This window comes from Rhineura floridana, chromosome 12, assembly GCF_030035675.1.
Source record: "Rhineura floridana isolate rRhiFlo1 chromosome 12, rRhiFlo1.hap2, whole genome shotgun sequence".
Taxonomy (NCBI): Eukaryota; Metazoa; Chordata; class Lepidosauria; order Squamata; family Rhineuridae; genus Rhineura; species Rhineura floridana.
In genome coordinates this window covers 42596134-42614997 of record NC_084491.1, presented here as the reverse complement: position 1 = coordinate 42614997, position 18864 = coordinate 42596134, and the positions used below count along the sequence as shown (strand labels likewise).

At 44.4% G+C, this 18864-nt stretch overlaps 1 protein-coding gene across 2 annotated transcripts in view; it reads right to left on the bottom strand.

Moving 5' to 3' along the window:
* Positions 1 to 4349: 4349 nt before the first annotated feature.
* The window catches only part of NCAM1 (neural cell adhesion molecule 1), a 223497-nt gene continuing 208982 nt past the window's right edge, over positions 4350 to 18864 (bottom strand). The window contains exons 16-19 of one of the 2 annotated variants that reach the window (XM_061592241.1): positions 11010 to 11217; positions 10382 to 10498; positions 8701 to 9468; positions 4350 to 5990 (exon numbers count right to left, since the gene is read on the bottom strand). In XM_061592241.1, coding sequence (XP_061448225.1) covers positions 5870 to 5990; positions 8701 to 9468; positions 10382 to 10498; positions 11010 to 11217 — 1214 coding nt within the window. In that variant the 3' untranslated portion in view covers positions 4350 to 5869. The remainder of the gene's footprint in view (positions 5991 to 8700; positions 9469 to 10381; positions 10499 to 11009; positions 11218 to 18864) is intronic. The other variant, XM_061592242.1, reaches the window with a different exon arrangement.

Below are 18864 nucleotides of genomic sequence, written 5' to 3'. Positions count from 1 at the left end.
GAACATCAACAGCCACTCTTAAGAAAGTTAAAATGACTCTCAAAACAAGCAAACAACAGGAGCCTGTCAGGAAAAAACCAAACTCTTCCATGCTACCTGAGCCATCAGTTAGAAAACATACTTAGGAAAGCATCCAGTGGCCAAGGAACCTGTACCATTGGTCAAGGATGATGGGAGTTGTAATCCAGCAATATCTGAAGGTCATGGATTCCCTAGTAGCCCTGGTTTAACTGGGGAGGAGGGGAGAGATGCCTGAGACCTCCTGCATACGTGTATTTCTAGCTCCAGCTTGCCAGGAAAAATCAACGACCCATTTTTGCAAAGCTGCCGCTGAGATCAATACAACAGAGGGCTAGACAAAGCAAAAACTTTTTTTTTGGTAATTTTTATTTGAACACAAGTATTCTGACAGAATGCAAAGTCAAAATTCTCCGTTAGTATCAGTATTTACATTGGTGAGAATGGAAATAAAGGTGGTATTCCATGTTTCACTCCGTAAAAAGTTTTTTGTCTTTTGTTTTGTTTTTTATAACAAGAGAGAAGGCCCCTAAAACAGGGAATGCTGGGTAGGGATGTGAATGGAGGACTGAGAACCACTATCACCATTGCCTACGTGAACCCCCAGCAGTCTGAAGACATCCACAGAAAAAGGGGGAGAAATGAAATAAAATCCACAGTTAAAAAAAACAACTCCATGGTAAAAGTCAAACAAGAGAATATGCTATTTTTCTAATACATTGCATGAAATACATATTTACCGTACAATGAGAAGCTGGGTGGTTATATAGATATATATGTATGACACATACATATATAAATATACACATCGTAAACAATGTATTGTTGGTCCCTCTTCAAAGGTTTGTGTCCGCTTGCAAAATAAACCAAAAGAGGTATAAAAATAAAATTACGGTATCTTTTTAAAAAAAAATGGTAAAAGAGAATGTTGTTTCTAAATGTAAAACAAAACAGAACTCTTTCTCTGCCAAAGGAGGAGTAGACAGCATATTTGCAGGAAGGACAATGCAGAGAAGTACTGGGCACCATTTTCTCACCAAGGCACGGAGTCCAGTTTCACCGAGAGCTCCAGGACAGCAAAGGGGCCTACAGGTGCAAACTGGGAATGCTCCCATGCCCAAGAGCTCTTAACAAGGCAGCCGCAGCCTCCTGTCACTATGGCAACCATGTGGAGGAGGAATGCCTGCCTGGTGAGGAAAAGAGGGCAGAAATGGTGGCCATTTTGGTTTGTTCCGTCAGGAATTGTGAGACTTTGCTCGTTTGAAAAGGCTAAGCGTATATCAAAGCCCTTTGAAACTCACAGGAAACTTTCCACTGGTGTCAACTGGGCTTCAGGCCACAGATGGTTGCTAAGCCTGAAAAATGCTCACCCACAGGAACGCTGCGGTAACCAACTCTGGCTGGATGCGTTCCCACAGGAGAATCATTCACAAAAGACTTTATCTGGGTGGGCCCCATTTAAACGAACTGGGAGAGGGGTCATGTGGGAGAAGTTGGATTATGGAAGTACATGCCTCCCATTAGCTACTCAGTGCTTAATGGGTAATACAGCATATGGGGTATGAGACAGAATTGGCAAAATTGTTGGTAACAAAATTTTGCAAAGGTCAGCAGATCCTCACAGTGGCCAACCTTTAGGAATCCAGGAACGCAGTTATTAGGATCTTCCTAACAATTAGTCCCTGATCGTTACTTCCCTTGAGGTGGTGATGGTGGGCGAAACCCATGTGAGAACATTAGGGGGGCATATAAATAAAAATAAATGCCTTTAAGGGCTAAAATTCCCCTCCTGGCTTTACAATTTTGTAAACACCCCCCTGCCCCGGCCTGGCACACAGTAGAGGGTCCAACACCACCCCCTCCTAGTGCTCTCCCTACAAAGGAGGACGGGTGCAGCATTTGTGAACGGGCATGATGTGTGTGTTGATCTAAAGACAGCCTCCATTTCCACCCCCGCCCCCATGAGCTGAAGAGAAAACAAAAACAACAAGGAAGCAACCCCCACCCTGCCCCACATTTAGCAAAAGGACAAAACTCTTGACTTTTCACAGTTTGAAATTATAACTGAGAGATGCCACATCAAAAGACTGTGCACATGAGATTATTACATCAAAACGCATGGCTCCATTTTGCTTAGGCCGGACTGCAATCCCCTCACTGTCTCTTCCTCCCTTGCTTTGGCCCCCATTGACCTTAGCGCAGAGGAATGTTATAGACCACATTCAATTTTGCAGGTTTTACATTTACTAAAGCAGCTTTTCCCAGCCTGATGTCTTCCAGATGTTTTGGAGTCCAACTCCATCAGCCCTGCCCCAAGGGATGATGGGACTCATAGTAGCCCAAAACATCTGGAAGGCACCAGGGTTGGGGAAGGCTGATTTAAAGGCTACTCTTCTTCAGTCCAGAACAGTTGTATTCTCTCCCTTTATTTGATCCCGAAATCAAGGTTTTGTCATCTGGAATTTTCTCAATCACCCAAACTACTCCCGCTACACCTTCCACATTCAAACTATGTTGAAGGGCTTTTTTTTTTCCTTCTGATTTTAAAAAAGTTTGATACTATGACAAAAAACACATTTCACACTAAGATATTCACGCACTCACAGTGCACAAGCTTGCAGATCTAATGAAATTCTTTTTTAAAAAATGAAAAAAATGGTTCTATACAAAGGGCTGGTCTCCTTCACCTCTACATTCTTCCCCCCACATCCCCCATTTTTTAATTTTTATTCTAAAAAGCAGCAAAGTCACAACTTTAAGCACACAGACCACTGCATAAACTCTGTAAATTCTGGGTTTGATCCTGCACAGAACAGGAGACCCTAATTTCATACAGTGATACACAAGTAACGGGGTGATCATGTTTAACAGGACTACTCAGGTAAGCAAAGTTCAGCAGATCATTAAGCACTTGGTAAGTCAACCTAAATATCCTGGTAAGATCAACCCTTGCAGATCAGATTATTCACCCTGGTTTAAAAAACAAAACAAAACACCTTGGAGATTTCCTAACAACTTTGCAGAATCAGTGGCTGAGGGATGGGTGTTCCTATTAATCCAGCAGACCACTGGTGAATTTTGCCTACCACAGAGAAAAGACAGACCCCATCCAGAGATGTTGTTGTACATACAGAGACCAGAATTCACAGTGGCTATCCTGCTCATGGCTATATCTTTGAAAGGTCTCAGGAGCACGACCCAATTGCATGCACAAGGTCTTCCTTAAAGCTGAACTGAATGAGGCAACTCCCACTTGTATGGAGATCTGTGGGTGCATCAGCACCATATGGAGCTTTGGATGGGGGTGATTATGAAAATGTAATTAATTTCAATGGATGCGTTCAAGGGGCCTTTTGAATGTGGATTGCACAGCAATGGTACTTAGCAGGTTACCTCCTCCTTGCCCCCTCCCCCAACTCCTCTAAGTGGGAAGCTCCACTACATTTTAAACATTGTGTTGGCTGCAAGAAAGCCCTACCTATTTGCAGTAATATATTTTAAATAAGGAGAGTGGGTAATTTTTAAAACTTATCTTCTGAGACCAGCCCTTAACTGTACAACCTTCCCCTTTGGCTTCGGTAACCTTAGGGAGGCAATCCTGGAGAGGGAAGGGGAGACAACATCGCTCCTTTGGACCCTGACCCAGCACCACCACTGAGCATGTGCTTCAGTTTAAGCCAGCAACTTCTCTCCTAAAGGGGTAAACGTTCAAAAGCACACAGAGACACACAACTTTGCACCTAAAAGCCCCTCTGATCTTATAAAGGACCGGACGCAGTAAACCAAAGATCTAAGTGCACTGATTTCAGTAAACTGACAGTCAGGCATGATCCAGTGGGAAACTCTCCTTTGCAATCCCAGTTGCAATTTTATGCACTACACATTTTAACCTCTGGACACATTCATGCAATGAAGCTTTAGCCATTTAAAGGTCTCATATTCCATAGTCAGGAATTGGGTGCATGCACCCATGAAAACTGCAGCTGATCAGAGCTAGGGGGAGCTATTTGACCTTGGAATTTGATCCTAGTGAGAGGTTTGGTGCTACCTGAAACTGAAGCAAACACTAAAATTAAAATCAACCTTAATAATAACAGGATGCTAAAAAAAAAAAGAGAGTTCAGGTACACATTTAATACACTGAATTAAAATAGAACATAATTTCATGTCAATGTTTTATAAAACCAGCATAATCTCACTAGTAAACTTCTACATATAACTTCAAATTAATGCTCGTTCACAATAAAACACATGTATGGGCATTAATCTGAAGTTGTATGTAGAAGTTTACTAGTGAGATTATGCTGGTTTTATAAAACATTGACATGAAATTATGTTCTATTTTAATTCAGTGTATTAAATGTGTACCTGAACTCTTTTTTTGAGCTGCCTGAAAGTGACCCATAGCAGTCCAGTAGCCCGATCTACAAAATGCTCTGGAAATATCATTTCCATCAAAAGCAAATTCTGATTTAAAGGAAGCCTTTTGGAAGCTCTGGTTTTTAGCACAAGCTATTCATTCTTTAAGACGGACTTATACTTCTTGACCCTAAACATCTACACTTGGATTGTGTGCAGGCTCATTTTAACCACCATTCTCGTTGCCCTAAATTGTGTAGATTGCACTGATGCTTTTCAAAATTCACCCCTCCACTCACATGCTTAAAGTCAAGCTCATGCTTATTAGGAGGCTAGCCTGAACCAGGAGACTGATTGGACTTTAAGTGGCCCGTCTGTATAAAACGGAGCACAAAGGTAAGGGTTTGCTTGTTTTTCTTACTCCAGTAAGCAATAAAAATAATAATAATTAAAAGAGAGGGAAAAAAATAAAAGGGGAAACATCTACTGTAAACATCCATATTTTAAAATGTCTCCCTTTGCAAAGCAAGCATGCTGATCAACCTACCATCTATATAGCTTGTATTTACTTTCTCTCTCTCTCAGTCTCTCTCTTTAAAAAAGGCAGCTATTTTACATAGACATTTAAACACAACAAAAGTTTTAAAAAACATTTTGTCAACTGTAAACACTGGAAGAAAATAAAATGTTGGCAAACTCAAATAAAAACAAAAACAAGGAATACTGCACTTTGAAATATAAACTCCCAAAACTGCCCAACAGCATGCTTCCTAAAATGAAACAAATATTGGAATTAGGACCTGTGCCCAAAGGGTGCACAATCTCCCCAAAACATCTTCCACACAAACCCCACTGAAATGAACATACGCAGGAACCTTGCACACCTCCTGTTCATTCCAAATGGGTCCATGCAAGAGACATTGACGGGGGACTGGGCCTTTAGGAAGAAGAACAGAATTCAGTTAGGAAGGGCAAACACACTTTTGAGTACAGAGTACAAATCCAAAGTGAACAGAGGGAAAAAAGCGGGGTGGGTGGGGGATAACTTACTTCAAAGAGTTTACAGATTTTTCTCAACTTGGCTGAAAAGTATAAAAATAAACGATCCACGACTGGCCGATTGTGTCAGCTCAACCTGGCAGAACCAAGCCTGGCTTCCTAATTCTGTTCTGAATCTCCTAAACATGCTGCAGTTGGGTTTTTCATTTTGCAATTGTCCTAATGGGATTATGGGCTTATCCTTGTAGAAGAAGAAGAAAAAAATAATTTTTTTTCTTAAAAGCAAGTGCACATAAAATAAAATTGTTCCTACAAACCTAAAAAAACCCAATTACATTTCCCCCATTGTATGCATTTTTTTGTCTGTTTTCTTAAAAAAAAGGCAAAGACATTAGAGGGATGAGATGCGTGTTGTGTGTTTTAAATGCTCAGGTGAAGTTGTTTGTTCTGTCAATTTTTTTTAAACTCTGTTTTGTTTCGGATCTGTTGCCCATCATGCTTTGCTCTCATTCTCGTTTGTTTGCGTGGCTTCGTTGGGTACCGTCTTGACTTCTGCGGGGGCCATCTTGGCTTCTGTGGCATGAATTGCGGACTTTTCATCTACAGGCGTCTTCCTGTTGGGAGAGTCACCAAGTATTGTGGGTTAAAGGAAGGCCCGTAGCTGCCCTTTCAACAAAAACATGGTGGAGGGAAAGGAGATGCCCTCCGGGCTAGAGAGAACATGTCCTTCTTAAGGGTATGGCTAAAGGGCAGGATTCACTGGCTCCCATTTCTTCTTTTCCTCAGCCAGCTGTTTACAAAACAGAGCCACCTTACATGGCTTCCCCACCCCCGTAGTTGAAGGAATGCCTCAGTCTGTAGGGAGGGTTGAAAATGTCATTCAGGCTGGAGTTTTAAGACAAGGGACCGAAGTCACCTGTCCTGTACTAATACATCAAAAGGAAGGTAATGGATTTTGCATTTCTCTAGATTTTGCAGTGCTATTCTCAGCTCAAAAAAAGGTACCAAAATGCATTAAAGGGCCATACTTTAGGATAAAATATGTTTTGAAATACTTAGATTAAGATAAAACACTATTTACTTATGTATTTTATAATAAAATGCATAGGATTGTACCCAATGCTGATCCTACTCAAGTAAACCCACCAAAGTTAATAAACATGGCTAGTGTAGGTAAATAAATACAATATTGAATGATATAGCCCACACTTATATATTTATAAAGTTATCTGAATACAATTTTTGTACTTTGTTGTTGTTTTTAAAAAGGCAGATTAATGTAGAAATCAGTCTGAATGGACTTATGAATAAACACTTGCAACACTTAAATGGGCTGGGAACAAGACTGATGCATCCATCCCTGTCTCTCTGGGCCTTAATATCACATCATCCCCCAAATGCTGCTTCCTGCTGAAATTCTGAGGATGGCAATCTGAAGGAGAGCCTTTTCGATGGTGCCTCCGAATCTCTTGAATCCCTGGTGCCCTCTTTACAAAGTGGCGGCAAGCTTTTAGCAGTTTAACAGTAGAATTGGCACTGTGGCAGGTGCCACATAATACTCTTTCTGCAGTTGTAAGAAATCAGACTTTCCGTGTGGCAGGAACTCCCTGTCTATTGCCCTGAGGTGGGTCCTTTCACTGTGCTGTTTCCGGCACCCACTTAAATCATTTTTTGTTTAGACAAACCTCTCCAGAGATGTAAAAGCTACTTGTGTTTTAATCGATTTTAGTTTATTGTTGATTTTAATTAACACTTGAATGTTTTAAAATATGTTTTTAACTCTTTTAAGGATAATTGTTGGTGTCTGCTTTATAATGTTGATTTATGCATTTTTAAAAATGCTTTTTGTGACACTGCATATTTTTGTTTTAATTGTAAGTCACCTAGATGCTTCTTGCATTACATACATTTAATAAATAATGGTAATAACCACAGCAGCAGCCACTTTCCTAGTTCTGATGCCGTGCCAAGTGAAACAATTGCGTATTAAGATGGAGGCAATTGCCAAAGCTTGGGGGCATCCAAAGGATGGACTATGGTATTATATTTTCCTTATTACACCTTTAGAAGGTGGTTCAAAGAAGTACAGAAGACATGAGCAGAAAAAATATCATATGCTCGTCCAAGAGAGGCAGCCATGTCTGAATGCTCCGATATTTGGACGTTTTAAATTACTTCCCCCTTTTTCTATTTGTATGAATGTAAACAACAACAACACCATTAAAATGTTCTCAGTGCAATCCCCAATAGCAGGGCTACCTCCAAAGACACAGGAGGTACTCGGTGACTCCTACTCCAAGACTCAGGTTTTGTCCTAGAATTCAGGTTCTTAATAGAAATCCGTCTCCCCTTTCAGTTTTCTGAGTTTGTGGGGTTGCCTGCTTCTCTTTCTTTCTTTTTGGCCTTTTTGTGACTCTATAGATACTTTGAACTTGTGATTAGTTCCCTTAAGGTCTCAGAAGGCAAAGGTAGGGTTTGTTAATCCCTTTCCTCCAATGGTACCCTTTCACCCCTCCATGGCCACACATTCCCACTCTGCTGCCACCAGAACCAGTTGGTATATGACACAGGATCTTCTCCGCCTTAAAACTGGGGCTCAACCTCTCCCTGCCTCCAAAATCAGTATTCTCCTCTGGCGCAAAGCAGCCTGGTTCAGTCTGGCTGACCACTTTGCTCAAGGGCAAAAGTGGAAGGACATTTAACAACTACCCAATAATACAGGGGTGGCAGCAGTGGTGATAGCCTGTGGCTCTCCAGATTTTGCTGGACTACAGCTCCATACTGGCCATAGAGGGATCTGTCAGGCCACAGGTTCCTCACCCTGTGATAGAATCTCCCACCTAGAGGGGACTCATCCACGTAACATCCAAATGCTATGGCCAGCCAGCTGTGACCTTTCAAAGAGGTCCACCCTCGCCCCTGCCCACAATTTGTAAGTGCCATTTGACTGCAAAATTATTTTCCAGTGAGAAGTTGCAGTAAACCCTTTTGCTTCTTAGAAGCTAAGGTGGCACCATCCTTGGTCCCTTCCAAGTGAATCCCCTACGCTGGAATCAGATGGAGCTGTTGGGAACACTAGGAGTTGAGGAGGGGAGTTGATGATGACAGGATACGGAGACCTGGGTTTGAAGTCACAGGCACAAGGACACCTGAATTCTAACCCTTCCGATACAGCTGCTTGGTTAAATAAGACAGGTTAGCTTGCTTAGAGAAACAGCAAGGTTAATTCATAACAAAGACACAGAAGTGGAGCAAAAAACACGGCACAGTATGGAAAAGAGACACAGCACACCAAAGAGGGGAGTTTAAAGTGGGGAGGCATACTCTGTCTTTGCAGGTGCCAGCAACGCAGAACTCTCCAGGCCAGAAGAAGCTGCTTGGCCTCCAGGCGCAGGGGCCGCCGTGCCCAACGCGGCAAAAACATCCTTGGCAAGATCAATGTCTGGGGTCTTGAAGGTCCCTTCGTCCATTTTAAAGTCCTCATTCTGAGCAGGATTTGTGGGGGGGCCCGTGGCAGCCTCACCTTTCTGGTTTACTGCACTCTTGGCCACCGCCTCTGTTGGGCTCTTCACTGCACTGGGCTGTGTGGCTTCCTTCTCTGGACTTTTGGTGCTGGAGGCCTCCTGCTTTGGCTCTGAAGAGGCTGGAGAGCTAGTGGGGTTTGGGGGTGGAGGTGCAGGGGATTTGCTGGATGCGGCGGGACCCTTGGGAGCCTCAGGTGCTTTTGTGGCGGAGCTGGGACTCAGCCCCGCCCCTTGGTTAGTCAGGACGCTAGACGACAAGTTGCCAGCGGCTGGGGTCGAAGTAGGAGTGTCACTGAGGTCAACCAGAGGAGCCACTTTAGGGGTGGAAGCAGGTGGGGGCGAAGATGCCGATGCCGCTTTCAAAGGCGTGCCCTGATTGGGCGCCACGGAATTGGAGTCGGGCGTGGCCGTGGCTGGCAAAGCGATGCTGGAGGTGAGGGTGGTCGTCTCACTGGTGGGGCTATTCTGAGCGGTGGCAAAGGTTTCAGTGATAGTGTCAGAGTTAGTGGTGACTGTGGTGACAGACGGCATCATATCCTCGGTAGCTGCCGTGGCATCGGCAGGGTGCCTGTGTGGATGAGAGGGAGAGAGGGAGAGAGAGAGGAGAGGGTGGCAGTGGGAAAGGGGGATGGAGAAAGAAAGAGAGAAACAGACAGTGAAAGCCATGAAAGTGGCAGGCAACTGGGTGAGTCAATGCAACTGGAGCAACAGCATGCAGTTATTTAGCACACAAAGAGGGAAGAAGAAAAATACGGAGGCGAGGAGCACATGAAGCCTTTTTGATTTGAGGCTGGCCATACTGGGGAACCTCCAAGAATAAGGAGTGGGGGCGGGGGGGGGAGTCTTGAATGTCACAGGCTGTTGAAAAACAGGACCTGCCTTGACTCTCTCTGGACCACTTTTGAGATTCAAAGCACGCCCTCCAAAGAGGCAATTCTTTCTGCCTGCACAAACTCTTTTTCATTCCTCTTTTTGGGAAGGGTCCCAGACTGTCCTTTTTGCATTTCATTGCCATTTAATCCCAACGCTGACATTCCACTCCCAACTCCCCCTCATCCGCCACCCCAAGACATAATTGCCACCCGAGGATAATGCGTCACACATCAGATGAAATGAATTCTACCCACAAAAGCTTTACCATAATAAAACTGTTAGCTTTTAAGGTGCTACGATGCTTTGTTCTCTTCGGGAACATATTCCTAAAACTTCCACTGCTTCCTTGGGGTCACTCAGCTCACAGAGGAAGAATTTTCTGCCTTAGTAACTCTGACATTTCCTTCCCCCTACCTCTCGCTCTCTATGAATGAGTTCTCCCTCCCTCCCTCCCTCCCTCCCTCCCTCCCTCTCTCTCTCTCACACACACACAGAGACAGAGAGAGAGAGAGAGTCTGGCACCAGCCCAGGAGGCTAGGTGGAGGCTCTGCTTCCTCTACAGGGACACACTCAACAGAGGCTTCTACACTCGCCCGTTCTGAACATACTCTGGCTCCGTTAGCGGCGTGGTTTCGTTTGGTTCCGTGTGTTTGCCTCCGTCGTGGTTTGGGGTCCGTTCCTCCTCTGTTCGCACTTCCACAATGGGCTCTTTTGATTCATCTTTCCTGTGAGGGGGAAAAGGAGGAATTGTGAAGATGTTAAGGCCCAGTGTTTTGGAAACAGTGATGGTGGAGCAGGAAACCTACAGCAAACCCAGTGAAAAGGTCCTCAGGTGGCACTTGGAGAGCCACTGCCACTTAAAGTAAGCAATCCTGGCATGGACGGACCAATATTCTGATTCAGTATAAGGAAGCTTGATGCCGCCAGCCCCCCCCCCCTCCCGTGGCTCAGTGACTCATGCTTTGCTTAAGGAAAATCCCAGGTTCAATCCACAATGGCATCTCCAGTTAAAAGAGGATCAGGTGGCAGTGCTGGGAAAGCCCCCCTGTAGCTTCATGCTATGGGTGGGGTGAAGGGAAGAATGGGCGGGTTGCAGGTGGGTGGCTTCTCCATCACGGGGAAGTACAGATGTCCTACTTTTATGTATTTATTCAATTTGTTAGGCACCTTCAACTAAAAAAATAGTCTCACACCGGTATACAATATAAATATACATATATACACAAAATTACTCACGAGAAGGCAGCCTTGCCCTCTTCCATGTCCTTGCCCTTTGCCCCGGGGCCAGCTTTCCCACACAGGTTGACAGCAATGCACATCAAGAGGCCGCACTTGTTCAGGAAGTAGCAGGTGACATCCACAGCCACCAGCAGGAGGACAAATACAACAATGAGGATGCCCACAATGGCAGCAGTGCCTAATCCGGACGCAGGGCTTGTGCTGGCTTTAGCAGCCAAGAGAGAAAGGGGAGAAAGCACAGGCATTAGCAAACGGGCATAACCTCCTTTCTTGCATGCTCCCATCTACTTTTCAGTTGGCTCAGATGAACGTTGCCAGAGGAAGGAATATGCCAACTCTCCCCAGAATCACAGCTTGGAAAAGTTACTTTTTTTAAAACTACAACTCCCATCAGCCCCAGCCAGAATGGCCACTGGACTGGGCTGATGGGAGTTGTAGTTCAAAAAAGTAACTTTTCCAAGCTCTGCCCAAAATGCCCGTTTACCAGAGAGAACGCACCGATTTTTCCAGACAAGGACTTGGGAGTTTGCTGATGGACACCATGTTTGTGTGTGTTGTGTGTGAGAGAGAGAAGCTGTTTGTTGTTTGTAAAAAATGTGCCTCCCCTCAAACAAAGGCAAAGGGCAGACTCTACCCTTCCATGAGAAGTACCATCTCGCTCAATTTCACATCTGTTTGTTTGGACATAACGTTAAAACATGCACTGGCAACACAGAAGTTAAGATGTCTACAAAACCCTTCTTGACCAGTGACCGTTATTAGTGGCTATTAACCAGTGCAGCCTGGAACCAACCTTTGTTTTCAAAGACAAGGTTAGAAGCTGGCAACCCACTTCTATCATGCATCTCATGAGGTGAGCAGATTATAGGAGTTTAGCTGGACTATGTTTCTCAACACAAGACTTTATAGACTCCTCTCTCTTTGAGCAGGTGTAGGTAACCTTTGGCCCTCCAAATGTTGCTGAACTACAACTCCCATCAGCCCTAGGAAGCATGCCCAATGGCCAGGGACGGTGGGAGTTGAACTTGAGCAACATCTGGAGGGCCAACTGTTCCCCACATTTTATCGACATCCAATACAACCAAGAGCTTGCATTCTAGAAACAGCTTATCCTTTGCAGAGAGTCATCATCCTGCAAAGAGGTGTCATTAGCTAGCCCAGGTGTCCTTTACCTTCTGTATATGCAAAGAGGACACAAAAAGTCCTGTAACTAAGAACTGGGAAGGGGAACCTGTGCTCCCCCCAGATATGGTTGGACTCCAACTCCCATCAGCCCCAGTCACTATGGTCAAAGTCAGGGATGATGGCAGCTGTAGTCCAACAATGCCTGGGTGGGGGGTTCTCATCCCTGGCTAAGAACATGCTTACATGTTGCAAGACTGTGGATACTCTGCCTGTGATGTCTTCTGGAGCATTCAGTGCACTGCTGCTAGGAGACAGAATATCAACCTAAGATAGGCTACTAGTCTAACCCACCATAATTCTTACATGCTTATGATCCAAGATGAGAAGGAGCGTCTAGGGAACTGTGAATACCAAGGCAGCCTTGCACAGGGCTTATCAAGCCCCAAAGCTCTGATGTAGGCAAGGATCCCACAGGTGAAAGCATCTTTCACTGCACATCAGCTACAAGTAAAAAGCCCTCTTCGTAGTAAATTTGTTGTTGCTATTAGCTTTTATCAGCCCTATTAATGTGTCCTGTAATTATTACAGATGAGGTTCAACAGGAGATGCCCAAGCCCCACAAACCTAGAACTTGCCCTCCTATATTCCTTCTTTTTCTTTTTGTTGTTCTGATCTGTGGCTCACTGCACCTGGATTCTGAAATTAAATTTGGGACAGGAGCATGTGCAGTTTGCCACAGTATTCAGTTCTACCATAGCTCTCTCTGTTCGGCCTTCTATGTGATCCATATATACACATGCACTGATGACTACATCTCAATTCTATTATATGTGGTGTTTTGCTGATACACAGTAAACATTTTGCTACAATTGTAGAAGCACATTGTTTGCTTCTTTTTTAAAAGACCCGGGCACATACGGGCTTTGTACAGAGCTCTTGTCATTCACGTCAATATGAAGCTCCATAGAAGCTTCATATTAACCAAAATCTTATCTTCTCTGCCCAGCAAAGCCAGAGCATCATGGAAGGCAGTGTTGGGCAAATAACATTGCTTGTCTTCTTAGCTTTCCCTGGCAAAGTCTGACGTTTGCATCAGAAGTCCAATAAGCACTTTGTAGAACGCCTGCACCAGCCAGATCAGCTCTCTGCCAAGATATATAATTAAACAAATTCATCACCCTCGGTTCTTGGAAGGAGAAGGAGGGGGTGCCATACGCATTCTCTCTTGTAACGTATTCTAAATTCATGCATGGATTATCCAGCTGTTAACAGCCTTCTCCCTCTTGCCAGCTATCAGAGAGGAAACTTTAGCAGAGACATCAAATCTTTCCTTCTTTTCCTCATCTTGAATTCCCATCAGGGAAATCCAAAATGAGCAATTCTGCATGCCTATAAAGGGTACACATCCACCCTTTATAGCATGGTTAAGCATTCTGGGGTGTGCTTTTTAAGATGGAGATGGTTTGGCCTAGGGACAGAGAAGGAAAAGGCATCTTGTGAATGCCTGTAAGGGTCTCTGTGCCTTGGCAGGTGATTCCTGAATCACATGACATCCTGCTAGTTGTGTCCACGATGGGTACATTTACAAAAGGCTATTAACCATGAAAGCTAAACTGAACCTCAGTGTTCCACGGCAAACTTTCTGAGTAGCCAATTCTTGTTATATTCATAAGTCATCCATTGAAGCTGAATGTTAGGAGATTCAGGACAAATAAAAAGAAGTACTTTTTCCACACAACGCATAGTTGAACTACGGAAATAGCTTCCACAAGTTGTAGTGACAGCCTCCAATGTAGGCAGCTTTAAAAGAGGCTGAGACAAATTCATGGAGAATAAGGCTATCAATGGCTACTAGTCACAATAGCTATGTTCTGCCTCTGAATACCAGTCTCTGGGAAACACGAGCAGGAGAGGGCTATTGTGGGTTTTCCAGGAGAGGCATCTAGCTGGCCAGTGTGACCACAGGATGCTGGAGTAGATGGGCTTTTGGCCTGATCCAGCACCCAGGCTCCTCTTATGTTCTTATGGTGGGAGGAAAAACCAAGAGGGATTGAACAACACCATCTTGCCTTGCTGGTCAGCTTCTTGGGATAAATTTCTCTGACCTACACTGGTAACACAATCTTGGGCTGTGTAGACTGTGGGCCAGACCCAAAAAGTAAGTTCTTCTGTGTTGCGACTAACAGTCGCAGGGCATTCAATTGAGAGAACGCTGCCCTACTGTCACTCTGTCTTTAGGAGATGTCTCTCCCTTTGTGCCTCATTGTCATTTCCTTAAGTGTTAGGAGCACGAGCAACCAACAGCAGCACATCTGGAGGTAGGTATGAAGGTGAAAGCTGGACTGGGCTTCATTTGGTTTAGCGTAACTGTTGTGATATGTTTTATTTATTTATTTAATTTATACACCTTCCTTCCTTCCAGCAGGAGCCCAGGGCAGCCATGTACCTCTCCCCACCCCAAATTGTTAGTTCAGATCAGCAGCTGTGGCTAAGAAAAAAAATCTACAGTGGAAAGATCAAACATGGGGCAAAAGGACAGGAGTTCAAGGGCAGGATCAAGACCATTGCCGTGAGCAGGATGCAAGCAACATGTCTTGGATTATTCATTTAACAAATTTTTTACTCCGCTTGATTGTAAAACATATCTATGTGTTTTTAAAAGTGGGCCATGCCAAAGAAGACTTAGATAGGCTTCTGATCAGTTAGAAAGCTAGGAGCCAATTGGGATCTGGGAAATCCCAGAAAAAATGGGGGAATTTGTACAACTTCTCAAGCCTTCTTAGTTGACTGGGATTTCTGAACACAGGCCCTGTTCCTACAACTATCTGCTGCTGCTACAAAGGCTGCAATAAAAAATGAACGAACTATGGGCCACATAAAACCATTTTCAAGCTAAAATTTCAAATGTTTGTATGTTCCTTTTCTCCTATGCAAGATTATGGAGACCTTCAAGGCTATGTGTGGCTATCCCTTCTGGCATTTTCATGTTGGCTTTGGCAGCTTCTTGTAATGCAAAAGATGGAAGGAGAGAGCTGCCAAAAGACACAGAAAAAGCTCTGCCAGCCCACCAATGGTTCCAGCAGAAATTGTCAGGTAGGACTGGGAAACAGCCCTTGTCTGAACCTCTGGAGGGCCGCTGTCAGTTTGTGTAGACAGTACAGACCTAGATCGGCCAATCGTCTGACTCGGTATAGGACAGCTACCGAAACTTCTTCAGACTAAGTTGTTGCACCTGAACCTCAATTGGTTACCTTCAAAACATGATCATTGCCACCACTTCTGTTGGCACCCACTGTAATGAGTTACTGGGATGTGCTTTTCTGATTATTCCTTTGCAGGTACTTTTGAGCGTTGACACAGAATGTCACCCAACTTCCAAATGCCCAATTATTATTATTATTATTAGCCAGCAAAACAACAACACTAAAATGCAGATGGTTGAAATTTGAGGCTAGATTCTGTACATAAAGCTTGCAGCAGACATGTCACAATTGGCTGATATCAGGAACGTATAGGCGTACATAACTGTGAACCCACTGCGGATTTTGCACAGATGTGCAATCTTCTCTTCAGGCCAGGGGAAACTGGATTCTTCCTGCTTGAATGAGGAGCTGGCTCTCGACAGTACTAGCTGATGTGCTCCTGAAATGTCATGAGGTCACTGCCCTCCGCCAAATTGCAGGGGCAGCTTTTCAACTTTTAAGAAATAGATGTGAACATCACATGATGGGCTGTAACTCAGTAATGGAGGAGCACACGTTTTGGATGCAGATATCCCCACGTTTGGTCCCTGGCATCTCTAAGTAAAGGTGGGGAAATCCTGAATCTCAAAGAGATACTGCCATAGGCAATATTGAGCTAGCCCCATTATGTGACTTGACATAAGGCAGCATCCAACTGAATGACTGCTTTATTTAAAAAAAACAAAACATTCAAACTAGAAAGCATGCCTGAGGCAGACATACTTAACCGGGTTTTGAGTGACTGATAAGCACGTGTCATTGCAAAGTCAAGGAAGCTGGGCTTGCTCCATGGGGTGTGTGTGAGAGAGCACAAAGTCTCTCCTTTTCAGGTATATCCATGGATTGCTTTCAAGTCGATCCCGACTTATGGCGACCCTATGAATAGGGTTTCCATGGTAAGGGGTATTCAGAGGGGGTTGACCATTGCCTCCCTCTGAGGCTGAGAGGCAGTGACTGGCCCAAGGTCACCTAGTGAGCTTTGTGGCTGTGTGAGGATTCGAACCCTGGTCTCCCAGGTCGTAGTCCAACACCTTAACGACTACACCACACTGGCTCTCATGCTTGTATATACCTTATAGTAATTCTACACCAGAAGTGGGGATCCTCTGCCCTGGTGGCCAAATGTGGCCCTCCAAGCCTCTACGGCCAGTCTTCAGGACTCTGCTCAGGTCACTCCCCTTTCCCCAGCCCTGTGCTGGACCCTCCTTGACAGCTTTCGCTTGGCTGACTCATGCTCTCAGTGATTATCAGGATAATGCCATTTGCTTGCCTGGATGGGGGATGGAGGTGTGCAGGGTGCTTGTATGTGTGGAAACGATGGCTTCTGAAGGGCTAGAATGTATACTACTGAATAAAAGTAAGAGCCACATCCACGTCTCCACTCATTTTGGCCTCTGGACCCACCCACCACCGGCATGCAGTCTCTGGAAGATTGTCCACAAGGGAATGTGGCCCTCAGGATGAAAAAAGGTTCCCCACCCGTTCTACACTGTGGTGGTCTGGTGGGGCCAGTTTCTTCAGGGCACTGTCCACCACAAATCTCTCTGACCAAGCCCAGCTGCCATTCATTTTCTAGTTCAGTGTGCCAACTGTAACCCATCTCTGCCCATGCGTGGATCTACGCGAGAAAGGCTGGTGTACTCATCCAACAATACTCTCTTGCTTTACATCCAGCAATACTAAACAGGATACCAAGATCTGACTACTGTATTTTGCTTACATGGCAAGTGCGTTATGGTTGCCCCCTCGGGAACTATGCCTGACAAATCTGTGTGTACAGCAAGCCCCCTCCCCCCCAATGTCTCTGACTTGTCAGCCACAGTGCTCTGATATTGCCAAGCTACAGTGGAACCATGGAAACAATTCAAATGTGGTGTACCTGGTGGAGATGTGGCTATAGGGATGGACCAATCTGTCCATTTAGCTTTCTCCCAGTTTCTCATTTTTCTAAGTTCAGTTCGCCCAATTTCCACATCAATTTGCATTTTTTCCCTAAAAAGTGGCCACATAAGAATTCAGATATATTTTCATAAGCATTTCTTCTAACATATACATTTTTACATAATTTTACCTAATATACACTTTTTTGCAAGGGGTTTCCCCTGACAGAATGTAGCTTTGTATGTTATTTTCATTAATATTTTCATTTTTGTGCATTCTTTTTGGCATCACAAAATTTGGGGAAGTGCAAATTTCGAAGGACAGCTGGATTTCAGTTCATTTATTGGTCTGAGACATGTGAGTTAGGTATGCTTGCATTAAAATGCAAACTGAATGAACAATTTCTGCCTCCATCCTTAGGAGAGGATGCCAAAATTGGAGCAGGTAGGCAACCAGGTGTGTTTATGGGTTGCAATGGTGATGCTATGAGTTATTTCTCTTTGGAACAGAGAGACGCAGCTGCAGGCAATGCTGTTGCGACAACAATACAGCTTTTGCTGCAGTGGAGACAAAACATACCGTCCTGCCACACTTGTCCTCAAATACATTGCAAGGAGGGAGGTGTAGTGCATGTAAAATAGAGAGGACCCTGCAGGTCATGTGCACTTTGTACCTGCAAATCTGTACATGTAGATTCAGGCAATGGTAAGGACTCTTTCCTGTTGCATGATGCAACTCCATCCCTTCCAAGAGACTGAGGTATTACAAGAGAAACCTGCAAATTACTTGAGCAAAGGTAACCACGACACCATTTGTTTTCTTGGGAACGGAAGCAGAGAGGAGGTAAGAAGAAAACTGTTTGTCAAAAAACCTCCTGAATAAACCCAGCAGCTCCTTCTGTCCAACGGGCACTGGGGGAAGGGAGGTTGAAATGTCCACTACAAGGCCAACAGACATATATGCATACAAAAAACAAAAACAAAACCAGACATTATAGCTTAGTCTCTCCCCCTTTTTAATAATGCAAATGTGTAAACATAGTAAGACTTAAAAACAGATTTCCTACGCTTAAATAAAGCATCTTTGCTGTGTTAATAGAGAATGCGCTAGAAGACAGCTGCACAGATGCTCTGAGCACACAGAATGGAGCAGCCTGCCTAGCACTGTCATGGGAAAGTTCCTTCTAGTAGGACTTGGGGATGTCTGTTCATGCATACAACAAATGCAGGGGGAGACTCATGAGTTCAATGCACTGCCAAGGATGCCCTGGTACACGTGGCAGAGAATCATTCAGAAGGGATCAGCCTGGAACCTGTGTTGAACAACACTGAGTGAAATGGGTTGGTGGCATCTTGAAAACTGCCCTCTTCTCCCAGTAAGCAAACTGGGATTGCATTGGCTGAGAATCTAGAATCAACACTCCACTGCATGTAGCTGGAGATTCTTTTGAGGGAGTGCTTTTTGCAAAATGATTTAAGGAAAAGATCCGTCTCAATGCAGATTTCTTTTGCAAGAATTCAACTGCGGACTATCCCAAGTGACTCACCATGGATTCTGCACCTTTTCCATTCCATCATGTTTCACCTGCTCAAAATATTCACACT